Genomic DNA, 23,269 nt, shown 5'->3' with positions numbered 1-23,269 from the left:
AGCTGCCTCCCTGCCCAGGCACACAGAAGGAGTGTTTAAACTCCTGGGCTCCACTCCCACACCTACCCATGGAGGTGACAAACAGAAGCAGAGCAGAAACTCATATGGAAGGGGCTGAGAGAAGCCCCAAAGACGGATGAAGGTGTGACCCGCTTTGTGATCCCATCTGCCTCCCCGTGTTCTGCGTCACCAAATATTATCGCTCCTTTTATTTTACCCCCCTGACAGGATGCTGCAGGGCAGCTCCGGGCAACACCTCACTCAGGGAGCAAAAAAACCCGTCAGTGTTGCTGCAGCCTCTCCTGCGAGCGCAGCCCGGGCCCACGGAGCATTGCTCAACTGCTCGGCAGGCAGGTGTCATAAACAAGCAGGCACATGGCAAACATATCGATTTCCCGGAGCTTATCGCGCAGCAACCGGTGCTCAGTTACCAGGCTACTTTAATATGTAATTTACTGCAAGAAGGGAGAGCAGGGCTGAGGGCGGCTGGAATATTTACTGTGGGATGGACGGGGAGGTGGAAGGTGTGAGCAGGAGGGAGGTACAGTGTCTCTTGCCTCCAGCCATACTTAGTATTTTCTAACTATTAAAAAAACCACAACCCCTCACCACTGCAACAGAGTGTTTACACAGATGCCATTAATCTTCTTCTGCAACTGTTTATGCTATGAAAATACAATCTCAGCTGCCTAGGCTCTCCATCTCCTTCATTTAGATTCAGATGCTTAATTTCTGTCAAAACAGAGCCCACCAAAATTACCTCCATCCATTTCTGGCACTCAACTTGCCTTATCTTCTGAGAGCCGCCCAGTGGAGCAGGGAGTGACCCCAGGTGGGAGTGTAGAAAAGCGGGAGAGAAGTGGCATTTCAAAGGCTTTTCCTCTCCAGCCTACCTGGGACCGTGAAGTTCAAGACCAAAGCCCAGCCTGAGATAATGCTGCCACCCTGACCCAGTCACCCACCTGCATCCACCTGCCCCAGCCCCCAGCCAGGAAGAAACCATCCTGTCTCCCTCCTGGCACCTCTGGCCTTGTCCTGTATCCAAGGGCATTTTGCAGATGCGACCCTCGAGGGAATCCTGGGACCCACAGGAGGTTGGTGTTTTCAGAGCACAATATTTTAAAAATCCCCCTTGTACAGTGCCTCTCGGTAGATCTTTTGGAATTTACAAGATAAATAGTGGTAATTTGATTCTTATCTTCTTCAAATCCAATTCTAAGGCAATTCTGTGTAAAGGACACTAATTATAGCCCAAGGGGAAAGAAAAGGTAACCCATCAGCGAGAATACACTGGAAACGTTTAAAGGGGTACAGGGTGCTGAAAAGTCAAATAGATTTCAAATCTGCTCTTGCAAGAACAATAATTTCTTGGGTGAAAATGATTCTCAGCACTGCTCCCACTCCCCAGCTGGTCCTTCCAGTGGGCAGCTTGCTCCACAGATCCTTTCAAGGCTGCCTGGCCACTCCAGAGCCAGCCCAGGACAGGCAGCAGCACACACACAGCCCCCTCTCTGTGCCCAGACAGCCACGGTGCTTTTCACCCTCATTTCCATGGCATTATTTACTAACGAAAAGGCAAAGCTTATACACACAGGGGAATGTGATCAGCAACAGACACCAAAGGCAACAAACCCATCACTCATTAGCACAAATATTATATATTTTTGAACGCACACACCTAAACATGGGATATTCTAACTCCAAAACACCTCCAGGGGCCAGGAGCCCCTGCATGCTCCAGCCACCCAGTGGCTCCCTGTTTGCTGCTGAAGAGCATCCTGAGGAGGAGGAGGATGGTGGAGAGAGCACACCAGCCTCCACCACACAACACAGCCCGAACATTACAGCACCTATAAAATAATAAAACCCCGATGCTCGGATGTGGAGCCGGGATGTGGCAGAAGACGATGCAGGAAGAATCAAAGGGATCTGACAATCCAAATGGAGTCTTGTTTAATGAGTGCTGCCGTGGGCTGTTGCTCCACAGGCATTAACATCCATTGTTACCATCCCTCTGAAGACAACACGATTATTCCCTTTAACACAGTGACACTCTCAGCTAACTCATGTCTGACCCTGCCAGGCAGGGCAGGCGCCGTGCGAGAGGTGACCAGAGGTAATTGAAAATACACACACCAGAGACCAGAACAGAAGAGCTGCCTCAGCAGCGACCCTCAGCACAACAGGTGACAGCGATGGCACCTGGAGCACGACCAGCGTGGGCACACACGTGGAGCAGCAGAGCCACAGTCCCAGAGCACATGGTGCCTGGAGCACACGGTGCCAGAGCACACGGTGCCTGGAGCACACGGTGCCTGAGCAGCCTGGCTCCAGCACATCGGTCCCTGTGGCCGTGCACCACAGCACTGTGTGTGGTGGCGATGGAAGCCCCTTCCTCGACACATGGATCACTGGCAGGAAGCTGGCCATGCAGGGACGTTTTGTTCACTTAGCAACAAAGGTGCTAATTAGGGAGCGAGCTGCTCTCCACCTCCAGTTGGAGGAGGATGTGGCACAGCTGCCCGTGCCGGCAGTGGCCAAGGCCACAGCGCTTGGCCAGCAGAGTGGACCCTGCCACACGGTGCCGGCACTATGGGATAAGGAGAAAAGCATCCCAAGTACCATCCTTGGGAGACGCACATCTCTGTGACCCCCTGCTCAGGCCCCCAACATCAAGGTCCCTTCTTTTACCATCCTCTTCCCATTTTCTTGCTGGGCACAGCTGGACGGGTCCCTCTCCCAATGCAAGGTCCAAAATGTGTCCAAATGCAAGGTCCTGCCAGCGATGCCCACTCACATCCTCAGCACACAACCCACCAGAGCCCCCTGCTCCCCCCATGTGCTGGGTGGTCGCAGCCCCTGCCCCAGGGCAGCCCACTGCTGCTCCCACCCTGCTAAATAATGCATTGGCCAGCGCTCACTGCTGCGAGGGAAGGGTGATAAACATTTCTGCACTGCTTTAAGTTACGTTTGGTTGGACGCTGAGGGAAGAGCCGCCTCCAGCTAAAGGATCAGAGAAGCCAGAAATCAATACAAGCGCTTGCATCTGCATCCTGAGATCCCAGTGCCCCTCCCCAGCTCTGTGGGCAGGGCTGGGCCGGACGCATCCCACAGGCAGGGCTGGGGCCATCCCCCGGCAGCCCTGGTGCTGTCCCACTCTTGGGTACTGCTGACTCAGCTCCCTGTGGGCTGGGAGCTGCCGGTGACCCGGTTTCCACCACAGCACCTGCCCTACATGCGATCTTCCCCACAGCCCCCAACAATGCAGAGCCCAAATTCCCCCAGGAAACCCAAACCAAATGCTGTCCTTCAACCAGGGTGACAGTGAACCAAAAGGCCAGGGAAGGCACAGCAGAGCCAGGATGGCATTTCCCCATCCCTCACCCAAAAGCAGGGGAAGCCAGGGATCTGGGAAGAGAAAAACTACTGCTTTTCATTTTTTTCCACCGGAAAGGTTTTCATCTAAGTTAAAATGTTCCTAAGGTGATTCCTGCTGGAGGGAAGGGGGTTTTCTGCCAGTTTCATAGCACACCACTGGTTCCCACCAAGGCAAGCCCCATGCAAGAGAAGTGCGAGCCAGGCTCCGAGCACCCCAGGGAGGCAGGGCAGCAGTAGGGGCCCCCTCCACAGCCCCCCAAGGCAAGGGCAGCGCAGGCAGAGCTGCCCAAAGAGGCTTCGTGCACGACAGGCGCCTCTGGTCACTGCTCTTATTCGCAGAAGCGCCCTGCCCCACGCTCAGTGCTGGGATCTTTTCTACGAACAGGGGGAAGGTAAAAAGAGAAGAGGAAATCACCACGTTCCTGGTAAAAATAGCAGAACGCCCCGGAGGGAGGGAGGCGCAGAGGGAGGGTTTCGGTTCTGAGCACTGTGCTGTTTCGCAGAAAGGGGCCCTGGTGTGTGAGCCAGCGGTGCCCTGCTGCACTCCGGCCACCCCACGCCATGTGCCGCTGGCAGAGGGGCCCGACCCAGTGCCGTGATTCATGTGGCACCACGACCCGTGATCCGGCTGACCACAGCACGGTGTGAGTGGGACGGTGTGCCAGTGCCACGCCGGTGCGGCGCGGGCGCAGGGGGGCTGGCGAGGGGCTGGCGAGGGGCCGGCGAGGGGCCGGGGATCCGTGGGCACTGCACGACGCTGGCGCCTTATCTCCCACGCAAAGGCCGTTTGTGTGCACTGCACAGCCGGCTGCGAGCGCAGCCGTGCCCAGCTGAGATAAGAGATCCATCCCCAGCGCTGCCTGTGCTGCGCTGCCAGCAGCCAGCTCCCGTGGGCAGCCCGGATCCGCGGTCTGGGAGCTGTTGGCGGGGTCTCCGCACCAAGTATCCCCTCTGCACATCCCCTCAACAGGGAGCCCTTTTCTGTACCAATTTGTGCTTCCCATTCCAGACCTGTGATCATAGAATGCCTTGGGTTGGAGAGTACATTAAAAATCATCTCATTCCACCTCCCTGCCACAGGCAAAGACACCTTCCACTAGATCAGGTTGCTCCAAGCCCTGTTTAACCTGGTCTTGAACACTTCCAGAGATAGGGCATCCACAGCTTCTCTCCCACGGTTCCAGTGCCCCACCACACTCACAGGGAAGGGGGATGCCTGTGCTTGCAGCTGTCCCTGCTCCCGCACCACAGCAAAGCCATGAGAAGCCAACAGAACAGCTAAAGACACGCAGTGAAATCTGGAAAGCAACAGGCCATCCCAAAAGCCTTGTGCTGCCACGCACATGCCCTTCCAAGAAGGCCAGCGGGGTTTTGGTTGGGTTTTTTAAACACGCAGCCTGTGCTGCAGTGAAATTAAATTTCTTGGAGTCACAGCCTTCTCAGGTTTACTCTGTGCACGCCAAAATTAGTACAACCTGCCCCTAAATACCATAATAAAAACCACGTAGTAAGCTCTTTGCCTTTATGTCAGCACTGGTTTCAAGGAGGATGAATCATGCTTCCTCCTTAGCGCTCCTTTCTAATATGATTTACTATAAATAATGTGTGGAGAGAAGAACAAGAGGAGGCGACCAAGGGCAAAGCATGTGGAGCCCAGCACTATCCCCAAACTCAGTGGCAAGAGGATAAAAGCAATTCCAGCAGTTGTGATGGAGCGGCAAACAGCACATGGGTTGTAACTGGTGCAGTACCTGGTACACAAATTATAGAATCACAGAATACCCTGAGATGGAAGGAACCCACAAGGATCGTTAAAGTGACTCCTGGCCCTGCACATGACGGCCCCAAGAATACCAGCACGTGCCTGAAACTATTGTCCAAATGCTCCTTGAACTCTGGCAGGCTTGGTGTTTGGGAAGCACCAGGCTTGGGAAAGACATTCGACAGCATTGAGTCCAACCATTCCCCCAGCAGTGCCAAACCCACCACTAAAACACGTCCCAAGTGCCATCTCTGCGTGTCTTTTGAAGCCCTCCACCAGCGATGGAACTGGCCTGGTGCTTGGGGCTGTGGGATTTATCGAGTTTCTCTTTTTTTTTTTTCTTCTGAGTCTGTGGTTCCCTTCTTTATAGGTCACCGAGGTGAGTGTGGGCACCTTCCTCCCCACCACAAGTTACATTTGCAGACGGGGGTGCACCGGTCCCCTCTGTAGCACGCAAGGCAAGCGCCACAGCATCGCCCGTGCCGGCACCCAGCGCGCTCCCCCATCACTGCCGCTGCAGTGAGGCAGCTGCTCCTCGAGCAGCACTAAACAGAGCACGGGGTTATCAGCCCGGCTGATACACGCCGATAACCAGCCCATCTCCCGCGCTGACACCGGTAACAAAGCAGGGTGTTTAACGCTGATTTATGGCGGGCGGGCGGCTCTAGCCAGGCTCTCGCAGCGCTCGTGCCTACGTGGAGAAGCGTTTCCTCAATCGCACACCGCCGGCTTGTTTGCTAAACAGCACGCCAATAAAACAGCAACGAGACAACGAAGGCCGATGGAAACCTGAACCAGCACAGCGGGGCACGTATCCAACCATAATCTACTTAAAATCAGTTAAGAACACTACAGCGAAAATGATCCGGGCGGCCCTGGCCCCCGGCCAGCGCTGAGCCTGCGCTGCAAAGGCTCGCTCCCGCAACCCCAGTCTTAGGGTGATGCTCCCTCCTTCAGCTGCAGAGAGACCAAGGCAGCGCATGTTCTTGCCAAAAAGAGAAACCCACCTTCTCTGTAAATCCACATGGTCCAACAGCACTTGTACCCTCCCAAAGCTACCTGTTGCTCTCCTGTCAGCACACAAGTTACCCAAAGCAGTGCCAGCGCAAACCAGTGTGTTCCAAACTGAAACCAAGTGGTTCAGGCACGCCTCAGCCTGGATAAAAATTATCCAGAATAGATATGCAGGTGATGCACCTGAATGCCCCACAGCAGGTCTGGGCAACCGGGCTTGAGCAGGAACAAGAGCAGATGTCACAACTGCACTGGGAGCTCATGAGCCCATATTAAAAAGTGTCTGGCCACATGCAGACTCCCCTGTTGTGTCTGCAACATTTCCCTGTTGCTCATGTTATATGAATCCATCCTGTCTGAAATTCCCTACGTGCCACCCTCCCTGTTTCAGCTGGTACCTGTCACAACACCAGTCCCTACCAGGGCCGGGGCACACGCCAAGCTCTGCCCAGGGTACCAGCAGCAGAGCGGGATGCAGATCCCTCCCTGCCAAGGAGGGAGCAGTGTCCTGTGAAGGACTGATCCCACCATAAAGCGCTGAGCCGGGCCAGGGGGGAAGAACCCCTTGCCGGCAGAGTGACACAAGCCAGGACTGCCGGGAGAGAAGGAATGAATGGAATAGGCTAATTTACACAGGAAGTGAGCACTTACCAGACCCTTCATCCCAACACACAAAACCCTCTGCCATATCTGGAAGCAATTACACCCAGTTAACATGATCTGCCTGCCACTAAAATTAACTGCAAACAGAAATATTTTTCACTTTTGCAACAGGAGATGCCATGGCCCCGTGTTTGGCTGCCGGGAAATATTTAGTAATTACTCATTTAAAGCCTCTCTTGAAGCTGTCAAGGGGTGGGGTGGGGGGGCAAAAGAAAAATCTTGCTAATTGCAGGCAAAAAGGAAAATGCAGATCATTTTACTCTATCCAAGGAAAACAGATTTACGCACCAATATAACTAAAGAGCCAACACCCCGTAGAAGTGGGGAAAGCTGTGGGAATGCTCTGTCACCAACAGCCCGGGCTGCTCTACATCACTCCCATGTTCCACGGGGAAAGGAAGAAAGGGTGTACAGCATCATCCCTGAACCAGCACAAGCTCTCTCAGGGGCCCTCTGCACAGCCAAAAAGACATTTTAACCAACATCATTCTGCGAGGTGTCACGGGGACTGAGGAGGTTCTGCAAATCTGCTGCAGCGACAGCCAGCTCTCTGGGGAAAAGCCACCCAAGTGTCCTCAGTGGGGCAGGTTTCATGCACTGGGCAGGCATAAATAAATAAATAAATAAATAGAAATAGGTGTTTTCTGATGGGAACCTCAGAGCTTTGCTTTCAAACGCAGCACACACATAACTAAACCGATGCACAATAACGGACGGAATAATGCGAAAGCCGAAGGGGGCTTTTCCCCCTTTGCGCTTGGAGCTGAGCATGGAAACAGTTAAGTCCCCCACTGAATAAATCAAAAGTTCAAGGCTGCAACATACCATGCCATATTCCCCCTCTGCCCATGACAAGAACCAGAGAGCCCCCGAAATCCCAAGCATCCTGCGCAGGGTCTCGGCCGGCGCTCACAGGTTACACGCTCGGGGTCAGCGCCGTGGACCTTAGCTGCAACATTCATTTCCTGAGCAGGGCACGTCCCCCTGCCCATAAAGCTAATAAGAGCTTCCTCGCCCGGCCGCCCCGCGCCGCGGCCCGGCAGCCGGGAACGCTGGTTTCCATTAGCCCCTTATGATGCCAGGTGCCGCTAATAAGGCCCATCAGCAAGAAACAAGAGCTGCCAAGTCGTCCTCGGACTCTGGAAGTAATCACGGTCAGAGTTTGGGGGGCTGCTGCTTTTGCTTTTCCTTCCCTCCCTGCCTTGCTTTCCATTTTTTCCTCCTTTTCCTAAAATTTCCATTGCTGTGGAACATAAATTGCCGAATGCTTAAAATAAAATAAAAAGCAACTACTGTATCCGGCTACCAAAATTAACACTAATAACATCTCACAAAGCACTTGGGATCCGATTTATCACGTTTATTGCTTTAATGGTACACTGCATCTGTTTCTCACTGTGACACGCCAAGCAGTGCCAACGTGCCTAATGGCATTAGCAGTACAACACTCAGCTAATCCAGGCGGAGACAGGGGAGGTGAGGCTGGATCCCCATGGGAAGTTGCAGTTTTCCCAAGCAGGAGCACCTTCCACCCAAACTCATCATACGGGGAGCATTCACCCACCGCTGGCCTCCACCGGCCTCACGACACCATCAGCACGAAGCACTTTCATTTTCCAGCCCAGCATCCCCATCTCACAGGGACACACGTGGCGAGCGCTGCCAGCAGCTGCATGGCTGTGGCGGGTGAATTCCCGGGCAGCACCAGGTGGGATGCTTGGCTGTGCCACAAATGAACTGTATGGAAGCCCATCCCCACCTTCAGCCTTTTCAGTCACTATCGTTTCATAAAAGACATGGTTTAATTTTGTTAAAGTTCTAGGGTATTTAACTTCCCAATGACAAATTATGCCAGGCTCTGTTGGCAGCTCAGCACGGCTCTCACCTCACAGCTCGGAGGGTTTCCTTCACAAAACAACCCCAAAAAGGGCTGCTGAACTATGGCTTTTTTGTCTGCAATTAGAAGCGACGATCGATACTAACATTAGATTAAGTTTGAACTTTGCTGAACCCAGAAGGAAATCTTTTATAAAAAAAATTAAAGACTCGCCGACTCAATCTACACTCAATTAGTCAAAATCATAAGCTTGGTAAAGGATTAAAAAATGGATCATGCAGCAGCCAGCGGGTTCAGGGACCCAAAAAACCTGACCAGAGCCAGTGCCGAGGCTTGTGGCCACTCGGCCACCAAAAGGTCACAGCTCAGGACTCCTGGGTACGACACAGCACAGATGATGCTGCCACGAGGCCGAGGAGCCGCACACGGGGCTGGGGCACATGACTGTCCCTTGGGCACTGTCTGTCACCCAGGGCCAGCGGCCCCCTGTGCTTGCCAAGGCCAGGCTGACCCTCTGCTCTCCCTTTTCTGCACATGCTTCCCATACTAATGAAGATAACACTCAGAAAGCTCCAAGACTATAAACATATATATTTACACTTCTATAGGCATGTGTGTGTGTAAACAAACAGCCCCACCATATGCATGGGCTGCCTGTGTGCTGTAAACAGGTTCGGCACACACTGGCTCATGGAGCTCCCTGCGGGAAGAGTGGCGTCGGCACTGGGTGGCTTTGGGCTCCGTCACCTGCTGGGTGGAAGCTGCCACGCCGGGCAGCCGAGCACCCCACAGAACAGCAGGGTACCCCCTCCCCAGGAGCTGCTCCCAGCCCCCAGCTCACCGCAGCTGGGAACAGCTCTGCTCGGGTACCTCCACGCTCACGTCAGGGTCGGAAAGCAAAACCACAGCAGCGAGTGCACGGCAGAAAGAGGTCAGCGAAAGCCAACAAGCGACACCCCAGTGCCCCCGGCACATCCTGCCCCCACCGCCGCATTTCTCAGGGAGGTGGTGTCCAGACCCCGGTGTGGGACACAGATCCCCCATGCACCAGGCAGTGGAGCGAAGAGGAGCCCACGGCCAGCACAGTGCAGCTGCCACCAGAGCTGCTCCGGCAGAGAGCTGCAGATCCCAATCCAGCACAGATGCTGTTTAACAGCTCCATGAATACAATAGGATCCCACAAATCCTTTCCCAATGGTAATTCTCACAATGTATTAGAAAGCAAACACTATAAAAAAACCACATGAGACCCTATCTACACACAAACCACCTGGGTATTAGACTTTGGGGGTGGGGGTGAGTTCATTGGACTGTTGCCCAATGCCTTTCAACATGGACGGTCTAACATATCAGTTTAAACACGGCTCAAAGGATTTGGCTCGCCCTGCAAAGTTTGCCAGCGCCAGGTAATCGGTCTGAAAGCAAAACCAGGCAAACAGAGTTTGGCACTGGCTTCAGCAGCTGCCTTCAAGGTTCCGCTGGCAGGGGCCAGTGCTGAGCTCCGGGCAGACCTCGAGACCCTCAGAGCACCGTGTGTGCCCAGTCTCCCGATAAGGATCATGAATAAGTGAGAAATAAGCTACGGCTGCAGCCACGGCTGTCAAAACAAGCCGAGTCCTGGAAGGCACTGTGAAATAGGGGCTGTCGTGCTGGACAGCTGGGTCACGCTCCCCCATCTCCCGACTGCGCGGGGAAGGATCTGCCCGCGCAGCCTTCCCTCCTTCTGGACACATCCACCGTCGGCGACAGGAGCCTCCGGGCAGCCCCAGCATCGCCCTCTCCTGCGGCCGCAGCAGTCGCTGCTATGGGCTTGGAGGGGGAAAGGGAGAGGCTAGAGACCGTGGCAGAAAGGCACGTTAAAATTCTCCCTGAGCCCTCACTGCAGCTCTCCCGGTGACGTTCGGTCTGCATCACCGCACGGCCGAGGCAGCTTCGGGCACGTAACCAACGCCAGCCCCAGCTCTGCCGCTCACGAGAGGGGAAACAAAGCCGAAAGCGGGTGTGCACCCACACGGAGCCGGGGATCCTGCGAGGGGCGAAAGCTGTCCCGGCAGGGTCCGTGCGGCAGAGCGAGGGGCGATGCTGCCGGCGCTCGCAGACCCGTGCGGGGCTGGGGATCCCGGCACAGCCGCTGCCGCCCTGCTCCGGGAGCGTTCGCGGGCTGAGCGTGCGGGGAGCCGCTGCTCCGGCACCCGGCACCGGCTCATCCCGCACCGCGAGCAGCACCGGCTGCCCCGCCAGAGGCGCGTGCCGGCACGGCCACCGGCCCTGAAGTGCCTTGTGTGCATCGGGACTAATTAACCTGTTGATTCATTAAAAATCTGTCAGGGTGCACTGCCCGGGGAGGCAGGGATAAGCTCCGGCACCGCGCCGGTGCTGCCTTCCCCAGGCAGGACGCTGCCGTCCTGCCGTGGGGCTGCAGCCACGCTGGGGGCCAGCACAGTGCTCGCCAAAGCACGTCCGGAGCCGTGGGATTTGACCGGCGAAACCGATTTCGGCGTGGTAATTAACGTGGTCCCCATTCCCCAGCTAAATCGGAAAACGAGCTCTGGTTCCCGAATCGCGACCAGGAGGCGGTAAACAGCAAAGCACCGAACTCACGTGTCAGTAACCACCACCACGCTCCCACCCTGCAGCAGGTCCCCGGGGTGCAGGGCTGGGAGTGAGCACACAGATCCCCCACATAGAGCCCCAAAACTGCACCGACAGCCTTTGGAGGTTCAGTCCAGCACCCATCCCCGCGGCTCTGCAGTTGCCCGAGCCCTCTGTGCTCGCCCCGGCATCACCCAGCCTGACTGCCGCGCCACTTTGCACGAAGTGCAAATGTTTCATAAACCGGGAAGCCGAGCAGCACAAACCCCCCTGGGCTGGCAAGTCACTACAAGCCGCAAGCCCGAGTGCCACCGCTGCCTGCGTTGGTGTGCCCGGCCGCTGGCACAGGAGGGACCAGCTCTCAGTACAGGGTGGGTGAGAGCTGCCCGACCCCACAGCATCTCTCTGCATGCAGATCCCTGAACTCAAAGGGTGACAACTGTGAGCTGCTTGGCTGATGCCAGCCAAGGAAACTGATGGGGTCTGTGCTAGTGGGAAACACCAATGGCCCCAGCCCCATCCAGGCTGTCCTCCCCAGCAAAGCGCTCACTAGAAGGAACCTTCCGGCACAGTTGCCAGACCTGGGGGAGCTGCAAGAGTCATTCCTCTGAGCACACTATTCCACAGCCTGGTTTTAGGGTACACGGCAGAAACTTTGCACTAGCACACACGGAACGCCCAGTCAGAAACTGAAACCCTCTGGCAAGATCCATGCTGCCCGGTGCAGCATGAACAGCACGGCCTCGGCACTCACCTGTGCTGCTCGAGGGTCTCGTTGTCTGGCAGCTCTGCCCCGCACACGCTGCACTGCTCGCCCAGGGCTCTGCTCTCCGTCTTCATGCCAGCTGCCAGCTCCCCCAGCTTGCTGAACAGCTCCCGCTGGATGAAGCCTTGGGGCAACAGCCCCCCATAGGCACTGAAGTCCATGGAGACAGCCAGGGCCGGCTGCACGTGCAGGGCGGACGCCACGGCCGGCGGCACGCCGAGCACCGGCTCAGTCTTGTGGTTCGGCAGCAGCGAGTAGATGCCCAAGGGCTTCTCGCCTGGGGTGGCAGCGGATGGCTCCGGCCCCAGTGGCAGCCCCTGACCGGGCTCGGGGGGCGGCTCGGTGCCCTCCTCACGGGCATAGTGCAGTTCGCGGGCGCTGGTGATGACGCTGCTGCGGGTTGGGGTGCCGGGCCCTTCCTTGCCCTTCTCATCAGGCTTCTCCCCACTGGAGGCACCAGGCTCGGCTGTCCGGGGGCTGTCATGGCTGGAGGCCTCGTCCACCTGCATCGCTTCGGTTTTGACCTCGGCCAGGCCGGGGGGGCGGCGGGCGGTGGTGGGGCGCGAGTCGTCGGGGGCACCGGGCGGCAGGGCACCCTGCAGCAGCGACTGCCCAATGGTCATCAAGCTGTCCACCGCCGCCTTGGTGGGGCTCATGGCGGAGAGGGAGCAGTAGGACACAGAGGCAGAGTGGCTCTGCTCTGCTGTGGCTGCCGGCAGGCTCTGGCCGGTCGTGCCAGCATAGCCACCATGCTCGCCAGTGGGCTTGGAGATGAAGAGGCCCTTGATGTACCTCGACTTCCTCTCCTCCTCTTCTTCGGCAGTGGCACCTCCGTCAGTCATGGGGACCTCAGTGTCGTTGTCCTCAGAGGCCTGGATGGTCTCCAGGATCTTCAGGCACTGCTCCTCCAGGTACTCGATTTCCAGGATCTCGGCAGCATAGAGCAGGTCATCCAGGTCTTCGACCTTGGCCTGCAGGGTAGCGGTGTATGCGTACTCCAAGATCTGCTGGAAAGTCTTTGGCGAGAGGAAGTCCAGGGTGTAGTGCTGGCTGTTGCGGTGGAAGAGGATCTCAAACATCTTGCTGGTGCAGGCCAGCACGGTCCGGTGTGCATGGAACTCCTGGCTGTCCACCATGATGACCACGTCGCACAGCGTCCCCGCCAGGCGCATCTGGTTGGCTTTGTGCAGCAGCCCGGTGGGGTGGCAGGGGTTCTGCAGCTGGATCAGCCCCATCTTAGTCAGATCCATGGCGCGCCCCAGGCTCGCGCATCAGGGTGTCTCGCCGTCACTCAAATCTGGGACCAGCTTTGTGTGCCGACTATCTGCGAAAACAAAAGGCGGAGGGGGAGAGGAGCGGAGTGGAGCGGGAAGGGGGAGCAGAGAGGGAAGGGGGGAAAGAGAGAGAAAGGAGAAAAAAAAGAGAGAAAGGGGGAGGAAAGAGGAAAGCCGAGGGGCAGAAGGGAGAGGAAATAGGGAGAAGAGAGCAGGGAGGAAAAGGGAGCGGGGAGGAGAGGGAAGTTAGCCCGCAGCCCAGCAGCGACTCGCCCGAAACTTTCTGCGCCGCTCGGCCGATCCGCGGCCGCCGGAGCCGCGTCCCCGCCGCCGCCGCCCGGGGAAGGGAAGGGACGGGAAGCAGCGCATCCCCCGCCACCGCCCGGCTCCCGCTCCGGCCGCCCCGTCCTGCCGGCAGCGCGGCCCCATCAGGTGCGCGGCGAAGCGGCAGAGCCCCGGCCCCGCGGCGGGGTGGGGGGGTCCCGGAGCGGGGGGGCGGGGGGTCCCGGTGCCGCCCCCCCTCGCCCGCACTCACGGCGGCCGGCGGCTGCTCCGGCAGTTCGCACTGCCCGCTCTCATCGCCGCCGCCGCCGCTCGCCGCGCCGCGCAGCAAATCACGGCGGCGCCGGCCCACGGGCCGCCCCGCGCCCGCGTCAGGCCGCCCCCACCCACCCTCCGCCCGCGCCCCGCTCCCCCCGCGCCGCGCCGCGCTGAGTGCGGGCGCCCCCGCCCGGCCCCGCCCCGCCCCGCGCAGCCCCGCACCTTGCGGGAGCGGAGCGGGAGCGGCTGGACAGCGCTGCCGACAACAAACATGGAGGAGCCGGAGGCGGCGGCGGGAGCCCGGCACCCGGAAGCCTCGCGGCCCCGCGGAGCGGCCCCGGGGAGCGACGCGGGTGCCCCCGGCCCCGCTCCGAGCGGGGCTGCGCGCCCCGACGGGCTGCGCCCGGCGCCGCGCCCGCCACACACAAAGCCGCCCCCCGCGCCGCGCCTGGGCGGACCCCCGGCCCCGGGGGAGGAGACGGTAAAACCCATTCCCAGAGCCCAGTTCGGGGTCCGGTGCTGGGCTCCTGCAGGGGTGTGACACGATGTGACACCGAGCACGCGTCGCCCCGACGAAGCTGATTTCCCGCTGACGAAATGCCGACCCCGCACCGGCACCTTTTGTACGTAGGGACGCGGCGGGTGCCCGCGCCCCGGACGGGCCATGGGGGTCTGCGCAAGTATCGGCGACGATGGCTTCGAGAAGGGATTGAAACACAGCAGGGAGACACCGGCAGCACCGTGACTCCAACAACAACAGCACAAAGCAGTGGCATGAGACACGGGCCACGAACCGAGGGAGCTGCACCCCGAGCATCCTTGGCCAGAGACGTGTATGTGCCCTGGCTCTTTGCTGCTGCCCACGCTCGGTGAACCCAGAGACATGTGTCATCCTCAGGGGATGGCAGGGTGGCAGCCACACAGAGCTCTCCCTCCTTCCCTCCCTCCCCGTACCACCCATGGCACACCACAGCCAGCACAGGGCCCGGCATCGTCAGCTAAAACAACAAACACGGACGGCATTAGTACAAAGATACCCTTGGGGTAAAGCAGCGCAAATGTAATCTAAGGAGAACGTTATGGGAAAGTGTGTTTATAATTATAATGGGATTTAATGTACTTTGGGACCAGATGATAGCAGTCATTTAACGAGAACAGCCTAATAACGGAGGCCTCGCCGTGCACGGCGGCGCTGCGCGGGTTATTAGATGTGTACGATAACACCGCGCTCGCCGTGCTATAGTTAAGGGTGAGGCATCAGTTACCCCTATTTTTTCGGGGGTTATAACTCTGCTGTTGTAATTGGCAGAGAGCGAGGGCGCAGTGCGCAGGCAGCCAGCGTGCCTGCAGGATGGGGTTTTTAATTGCCTCAAACTGCTCGAGTTCCTCCCGCTCCCAGACTTTAAAATCTGAGCAGCTGAGAGGGGGAAATAGTGAGACACTGTGGTTTCAGGTGTTTGTTTACCCTCCTCTAACTTTTAAAAGGCTCGATTTCAGGACTGAAATTTTGCAGGTGGTTAGATGTACATTTTTAGTGTAGCTCACATGAAATTAAGCTGCGTGAGTCCCATTAGCAGTAATGGAAATCCCATGGCTAAATTCCCAGGCAGCATCCTGAAAATTAACCCCCCAGTCCTTCCTGTCAACTGGTGCATTGCACTTACTGTTGCTCCTCTAATACATGTAGTAAAAGCTACTGAATTGTTTAAGAGATCTGCTTCCCACGGCCACCTCTCCCCAAAGACACCAACTGGCCTGGCAACCCCGAGCAGGGAAACCCCACATGCCCTGGCAGTGGGTGCCCAAACCCCTCCTGGCATCCATAGTGTCAGTGCCTTTGGAGACCTCCCTGAAGAGGGAGGGGTTGCACAGGAGGGTGGTTTTGCTTCCAGAGGCAAGGCAAGATGATGAGCTGGGTAAACAACTCTGGCCAGAGCATTTTTCCACTTAAGCCCTGTTTTCTCCCAAACTCTTTCTGTACCCCACACCCTGAGCACAGATGGAGCTGGGACATGCCTTCCTGGAAGGAGGCAGAGTGACCATAATGCACATTAAGATGTGAAAAAGTCCAAGCCTCTTTTCCATGACCTTGAGCATCACCTCCCTTTCCCCAGCAATCCCCCCACGTGCTGTGTGGGGAAAACACTACAGAAACACCAGCTTCTCCCTGTGGAGCCTCAACTGAGGTGCCCATCACCTCATACACATCAGGTGCCTCGGTCTGGAAGGCAAGGACTGATCCAGACACATCCACCAGCCTAAGAGGAGAAGCAGAAGCAGCTGCTTGCCTTAGTGCCCTGAGAAGGGAAGGAAAACCATCCCCGGGATTAGGCATTGGAGCTGCAGCAGGCTGCCAGCCCTGTGACCTTGGGGCAGGAGCAGCTCTGCAGGGTAGGGGGCAGCTATGGGGCTGCCTAGCACCTGTGGCCCCCTGGCAAGGCCCAGGGAGATGCTTGGGAAACTGCAGCTATGGCCTTTGGGGTCATTTCCCTGGGCCCTGGCATGGGAGTCAATTCCTTGTTGCTCCCTGCTGGTACCTTCCATTTCCCTCCCATCTCTCCCCATCAGTTTCCAATTTATTTACTTTTCTGTTCTTAATCCCCACCTTGTAGTGTAACGTGTTTATTAGAAAGGCACCAGCAGCTAAATGAAGCCAAGCTGGGCTCTGTGTTAAGTAGCAGTCACGCCCAAGTGCCTCTCCATGTGCCATTACTCCGAGTGATTGAGGCAATTTCTTCCTCTGCCACGAGTTTCACTTGTAAATCTCTCAACCAGATACGGGGCAATGATGTGCTGCCTGGTGCGATTATTATTAACCTCCAGCATTAAACCCCTGAGTCGGTGGTTCCTCGGGAAGGGCTTCCCGTGTGAGGACCAGGTGAAGCATGGACATCCTTCCCAGGAAACCAAGGGATCCCTTTGGATCCGCTTCTAACCCCCAGCCCGTCGGTTATTTTGGACGGGGAGACACAAACGTTTGCTTTCCCAGTGGAAATACCCTGGTGAGCAGCACTGGGCCTGTGTGAAGAAAAGCTCCACAGAGCATGGATCAGGCAAAGCAGCAGCCTGTAAGTATTTCAAGGGATGACAGCAAGAGCAGCATCAGGATTGCTCCTCCAGGACATGTCTAGGTGAATGGGAGAGGAGAGGAAAACAGACCAGTTTCCAAAATTACAATAAGAAAGGAAATTATTTGTTCAGGATGCTTAGTCCACAAAAAAAGATGGGAGACAACTTCAGCCAGAAGGTCTCACCTACCCTGTGTGAATTGGAAGGGAGGAGGAGCAGCTCCTCTCCATCACCCCTAAAACAGGTGCTCCTACCCCTCTCCCTGGGCAAATGCCCTTTTCCCTCACCCACATTCCTCCAGTGCCATTAGACTCATCACGCCCCATTCCCTACCCCAGAGAGAGACGCAACGACACAGCTCCCACTTCTTCAGCTTGCTGGGCCCTAACTTTGATTGCCCCCCACCCCAGCTCTGCCTCCTGGACCTGTTCTCCCCTCTGCTGCAGAGAACCAGCTGTGCACAGGGTGGGGGACAGGCACATTCTGATGCTGCTATTTGCACATTTTTCCAGGAACAGTTGGTGCATTTGGAGTTTTCCAGCCTTGCTGGTGCAGAGCTGAATTACAAAACACTGGAGCAAGGATGCTGTGCAAAACGAGATCTGTTTGAACTTCAGTCAAAAATCCATGACACTCAAAAACTGCTTTTTGATCTTGCCACAGACCCTGAGGGAAGTTCACAGCTCCCGAGCCCTAATGTACACTCTCCCTGGACCAGGATTTCTCCGGGTGCGTTCGCTTTGCTGGGAGCCGGGGCCGAGCGCGCTGCTCTGCTTTGGCGCACGGCAAGCTGACAGCTTATGAAAAGATGATTAAATGTGTTAGACTTTACTTAAAAAAAAAAAAAAAGCCTAAATGCACAAAGCTGTTTGCAAGGGGGAGGGTGGAAGCCCCGGCAAGGCTGCTCAGCGAGCAGCCACGGCACGTTAAGCTTCCTCTAAACCCCATTGATTAGCACCAGGTTCTGTCCGAGCGCGCGGACACCAGACCCGCACCATTGTGGTGGCCCCGGGGAGCGGAGGGGCCAGGAACAGGCCCCTCTTTGTGCCCCCGTGCGCTGCACAAAGGGAACCTGAGAGTCACGGCAAGGATGCAGCTGGGTTGGATGCAGCGGTGGGACGCTGGTTACCCACGTTGCAATTGATCCCAAAGTAAGTTGCTGCTGGAGGTCAGCTGTAACCAGCCCCAACGGGGCTGGACAGGAGCCACCCGCTGTCGGGGGAGAGGGGAACATGTACAGCCCAACAGTTCACGCAGAGCTGACTGGACACACGTGGGCTGTCACGCTGCAGAAGCCTTGTCCACCCTTCCCCAGGCACCTGCCTTTTCCCTCCAACCTCCCGGCCCTGGCTGTGTGCAGGATGCCAGGATGCCACCCGGCCACGCTCCAGCACGCGACAGAGGCACGGCAGCAGCCACGAGAGCCACCGTGTCACCACCACGTGAGCGAGCAGCCAGCGTGTCACTGTGCACATCCGTGCAGCTCCAAATGAAGCTGCTGCACACTGGCACCCGTGAGCAACCGGCAGCTCGCCAGCCCCAAAATCCCTCTTTGTCTCCTCTTTTCTTTAAAGCAGGCTCCTTTAAGGGATACAGCATCCGAACAGCAAATGAGGGGGCACTAAAACCCTTCCTGCTCTGAAGCACTGCTCTGAGTTACAACTTTGCTCACTCGTAGGGATGACGGAATCGATGCTGTCCCACGGAAGGAGCAGATCAGCATCACACTGGGATTGTCGAGAGGTGGGCTCTGACGCACAAAACACGAGTGCAAGGAGATACGTGCTGCTCATGGGCTTCCAGGAGCGTGTCCCTCCATCCTCCCCCCCTTGCCAGGTTACAGATGCTCCAGCCCTAAGACAATGAGGCTAATTAGTGGCTTAGAGCCCTGAGCCTGCCAGGGCTGGAGGATGAGCAGAGCGGTGACTCAGGAGGGCGGCAGCCTGGGCCAGCCTTCCCACATTCCTCCCCTAAATCCCCCATACAAAGGGGAATTTAGCCACAGTGACTCAGCGAAGGAGCACAAACTTTACAGCCAGGCTCTGAGTGCTGTGTTTACGTACTTCCCCCCAGAAACACACTGCCGGGCTCACAATTAAATAAAAATGTCTCCTTCTAGCAGGCTGTGACCCAACCATTAGTACAGGACCTATTTTTAGAGTTACCCTTTGTATGTATTTGAGAGAGCTCGAGCCAGAGGTAGCAACTTTTGAAGCCCTAATAAGCAGGAGGGGGGTTGGCCTTGTTTAATTTACTGTGTAACTATTTTTCCTCTTTCCCCCTTCTCTTAACCTGGCATATTTGACATCCTGCATGGGACAAGGAAAGAGATGTGCTGAGGCTTTAAATGTCAGCCCTGACTGTACGGTGCTGGGGAGGCTGGGCATGTGCTTGGTAAAGTTCATCCCAGGAAAAAAAATCCTTTAAATAGAGCAGAATCTACACCAGGGCCTCAGCAAAGCACTGCCAGGGGCTTGCTCTGCCTCCCAAAACAGGGGCTGCTCTAGTGAGGGATTGTGTCCCGGTTTCATCCTGCTTTCCCCCCACCTCCCTTTGGTTTTGGCTCTCCTCAGGATGGATGCAGTGCTGGGGAAAGAGCTGGTTTCATGCTGCCAGACACCATTCATGCTGGCTGGTCCCCCAGGAGTGGGCACTGGGCTGCACCTCCACCCAGGGCTGTTCTTTCTCCAGGAGGATCATGCCGAAATTCAGACACTAACAAGAATTTCAGGAGAGTTAAGTACCCATCACATGCTTTTCTGAGCACGAGATCAGCATATCATTAACATATTGCTTATACCTCTCCCTGCCTTTAATGGGACTGTTTGCAAGAGCCTGGAATGGCTTTGGGGTTTAAAACCAGTAAGTCATCCAGGACCACAAGCAGCATCCTCGGTCCCACAGGAAGCAGATGGTTTCTGTGCCCTCGCAATGCTCAAGTTCATTTACTGGAGGGAGTGAGCCACATCCTGGACCCCAGTCACCCAACAAACACCTTCAGCCCTAATTCCATCCTCCCTCTCTAGCAAGGGCAGTGCTCCATGTTCCTTTTCCAGCTGCACAGTCATCTGCTCCCCTTTCCAAGGGAGAGGATATTTATATGTATTTATGTACTCTGTGTGTGCGCAGAGAACGCATTACTGCTTCTGACAGGGCAAACAAAAGCCCACACTCGTGGAAGCCTCTTCCCCCCTCCCTTCCCTGCTCTTAACATATCTATGCATTAAATATTCACACAAAATGCCTTCACAGCTGGGGAAACTTCTGCCAAAGGGGCTCCTCCTCCTCCTCCTTCCCTTTCTTGCACCGGGACAAAAAGATCGAGTGCCTGAATCACACATGGCACAGACCTCGTTTCTGAGACGCTTGAGCTGCATAATGACGGTATTTTAGGCTCAGATTAAATTCCTGTTCATCTCTTCTATCATTCCTAACAGCATTCTAAAATGTACAACTCCAGAATGTACAAGAGAGGCAGAATGAAGTCTGAGGCCAAACGTTTTGGTCTAGGTTCAAGGTTAGATATTAACTGATTCTATTTTCTTAATAATTGCCAGAGATACAATAAACCCCTGGTATCTTATCTGGTCACAGATTCCTCAGTGAGCGAAGCCTCAGATAACATTGGAGCAGCAAGGCAGCTCACCTACTGCCCTTTCAGGGTAGAATTTATGAATCCTTCCCAAAGGTCGGGAGAAATCATCATGTTCCAGCTCAGTCACAGCACACACATCTATTGCCACGAGTCCCATGCCCACAGGCTTCACATCCCGGCTGTGCAGTGGGCTCTGGTGCCCTTGGACAGCGCAGTGTTCATGCTGAAGGGAGCTTGGCAGGGTCCACCTTTGGCCAGGGCACATTCCCGGCTGGAACGGCTCGATCAGCCTCCCAGGAATGAAAGTAAACACTCCTGCAAAGCCGTTCCTGGATAAGACCTGTCTGCCCAGGGCCAGAGGCTCCACGTGTCCCCACGGCCGGGGATGCGAACGGGGGGAGGCAGCACAGCGTGTGACACGGCTGTCACTGGGGGGGCAGCTGCTTTCAGCACCACCCAGCTCCTCTCCAGGTATTAATTTCCTTTGGAACCCAGCCTGCTCTTTCTCACCCATGTGCCTCTTTTCCACTGCTTCTGCTGCCTGGGAAATGACAATACAACCACAAATGGACCCCAATTCCATTTCTCTCTGTCATCTGGGAAACAGTTCTCCACTCACAAAGAGTTCTCCATGAAAGGCTCAGAGCTGGAGAGCTGGCATCACCGTGCTCCTGCAGAACTGGGGTATGTCATCACTAGATGGCCAAGGGCCCTTGGGGCTGTGCAAAGGGACTGACAGGGTGTGGAGGCAGCAAAGGGGGATGGAGGGAAATATCCCAGACCCAGAGGCTTTTGAGGGGGCACGTTTTGGAACATCTCTTCAAGGGATCCAAAGGGGCAAAAAACCAAATTACAACTTTCATGAAAAAAGTAATTAGCTGAAGGGAGGGTGACGTGGAACAGGAAAACTCAAAGGTGATGGATGGAAGAGGAGCTGGCAGCCTCTGGAGAGGGGCACAGAGGCCAGCAGAAGGGGGAAGTTACAGTGACTGTCTGGGGGCACAGAGCTTCATCTCTGACCACATTCATCCTCCCATGGAACACTGTCATTCCCAGGACCAGGCTCTGCCTACATTATGGTGCTACGAGCCATCCTTCTGATAAAAACCAACACACAGGGGCTCCCAAAGAAATGGCCTAATTCCCAACTTGAAGCAGTGCTGTGGGAACTGGCAGGTGGAATACTTCACCCACATTGCTCAAGAGTTCAGCTGAGGTGATGAGAAATAATCCTTGCTGGCATTAAAGCTGTGAGTTTTGTAGCAATACAGCTCTTCGTCACATCCCTCCCTGGGAAGGGCAGTTCCAGCAGGACACAGGCAGCTCTGGAGTGGGCACTGCCAGGGCAGAGCACGGTGAAACTGCTGCAGTCACTGCACACAGATTGAGCCCAGCTGCTGCACACTGAAGCATTTTTTAAGTGGTCATCATTGGCAGTTATCCAAGAACATCCTGCCCCACATCCTGGGGCACCAACTGCTCCAGCCTTGCAACTGGCTGCTCTCAGCAGGAGGGCACCAAGCCATGGGGCTGCCCTGACCCACTCGACTGTTGGCAGGGGAATTGGGGAGCTGGCACCGTGCTGCCACAGCTGGCCATGTACAGACCCACCCACATGCAGGAGCCTCAGCTCACACGCTGAAAGAATTGTCGTCTTTGAAATCAAAAAACTGACCCAGGAATCAGCAAGGAGCAGGATCCAGGAAGGCACCTCAACTAGGCATCAAGTGAACATCACCCAGGAAACTCAGCAGCAGCATGGCTTGTGCCTCAAACCCGGCTTTCTGACCCATTTCTGGAAATTCAGAGGTAGTCATGGGATACTATAACAGGATCACAAATTCTGGTTTAATCTGTGCTTTCAGTACTACTCTAAGTTACACTTTGTCAGAATCCTCCTTTGGACATGTTTATTCCAGGGGAATCCACTCACAGAGCAGGAATGGAGAAGCACCTTTTCCTTTTGTGTTGGCCACGCAGTACCCAGGAGGAGACAACCCGAGTTGCTGTGACCTGAAATGCTGTCCCTTGCTCTCATAATCCTAATCCTGATGAAAATAGGAACCAAGTGCACCCTGTGTAACAGTCGCAGCCTGGGCTGTAACGGGTCCTGATCTCCTCCGAAAAGCACTAAACTAACTGCAACTGGGATATTCCCCTTTTCAGAGTCAGAACAGCTCACTTTGTGTTCCATCATCGGGCTCCCAATTAGCTGTTTCCACTGGTGCAGTTTCAGCCCTTACACCCACACATATATATATTTACACACCCACTCCTCTGCAGTAGGAATCGATGCCGTGTTCACTCACCGGTGCACTGGATGTCTCAGTGCAGTGCCCAGTGCTGCTTCTGCAGGGATGAAGTTTGGATGGTAATAAAGGACGGTCCTGGATAATTAATCCTGTCCCCAGGAGCTGCAGATACCAGAGAGCCAGTGCCATCAGAAGAAATAAAAATCAAGAGGCATAAACATGGCACGATTAGATGGAGGTGTGTCCTTCCTGTCAGTGCTTCAACACCATCCGTGCTCGGAGGGAGCAGGGGGAAGGAAAGGAGATGAGTGAGCACGCTGCCTGCTGCAAATATTGACAGAACCATTATGGGCATGTATAAAACTCCCATTTGCGTGATGCGAGCGGGATATTCTTTGAATACTTCTGTCTCGAGGAATTCTTTATTTTGCCATAGAAGAAAAATGTTTTCATATTCTCTCCTGCCGTGCAGACCTGCAGCCCAGCGAGCCCTTTTGCCCTTGAGAGCCATAACATTATTTGTTAAC

General features: G+C 55.8%; 1 protein-coding gene across 4 annotated transcripts in view; it reads right to left on the bottom strand.

Moving 5' to 3' along the window:
* Nucleotides 1–13,927, bottom strand: part of ZBTB16 (zinc finger and BTB domain containing 16) — a 53,708-nt gene extending 39,781 nt beyond the window's left edge. The window contains exons 1-2 of one of the 4 annotated variants that reach the window (XM_064634759.1): nt 13,822–13,927; nt 12,001–13,336 (exon numbers count right to left, since the gene is read on the bottom strand). In XM_064634759.1, coding sequence (XP_064490829.1) covers nt 12,001–13,262 — 1,262 coding nt within the window. In that variant the 5' untranslated portion in view covers nt 13,263–13,336; nt 13,822–13,927. Of the gene's footprint in view, nt 1–12,000; nt 13,780–13,821 lie in introns of those variants that run through there. The other 3 variants (XM_064634758.1, XM_064634761.1, XM_064634760.1) reach the window with 3 other exon arrangements.
* Between the last annotated feature and the right edge of the window lie 9,342 nt (nt 13,928–23,269).

This window comes from Pseudopipra pipra, chromosome 23 (assembly GCF_036250125.1).
Source record: "Pseudopipra pipra isolate bDixPip1 chromosome 23, bDixPip1.hap1, whole genome shotgun sequence".
Classification (NCBI taxonomy): domain Eukaryota; kingdom Metazoa; phylum Chordata; class Aves; order Passeriformes; family Pipridae; genus Pseudopipra; species Pseudopipra pipra.
Note: the sequence above shows the minus strand (reverse complement) of the source record. Positions and strands in the feature narration are given on the sequence as shown.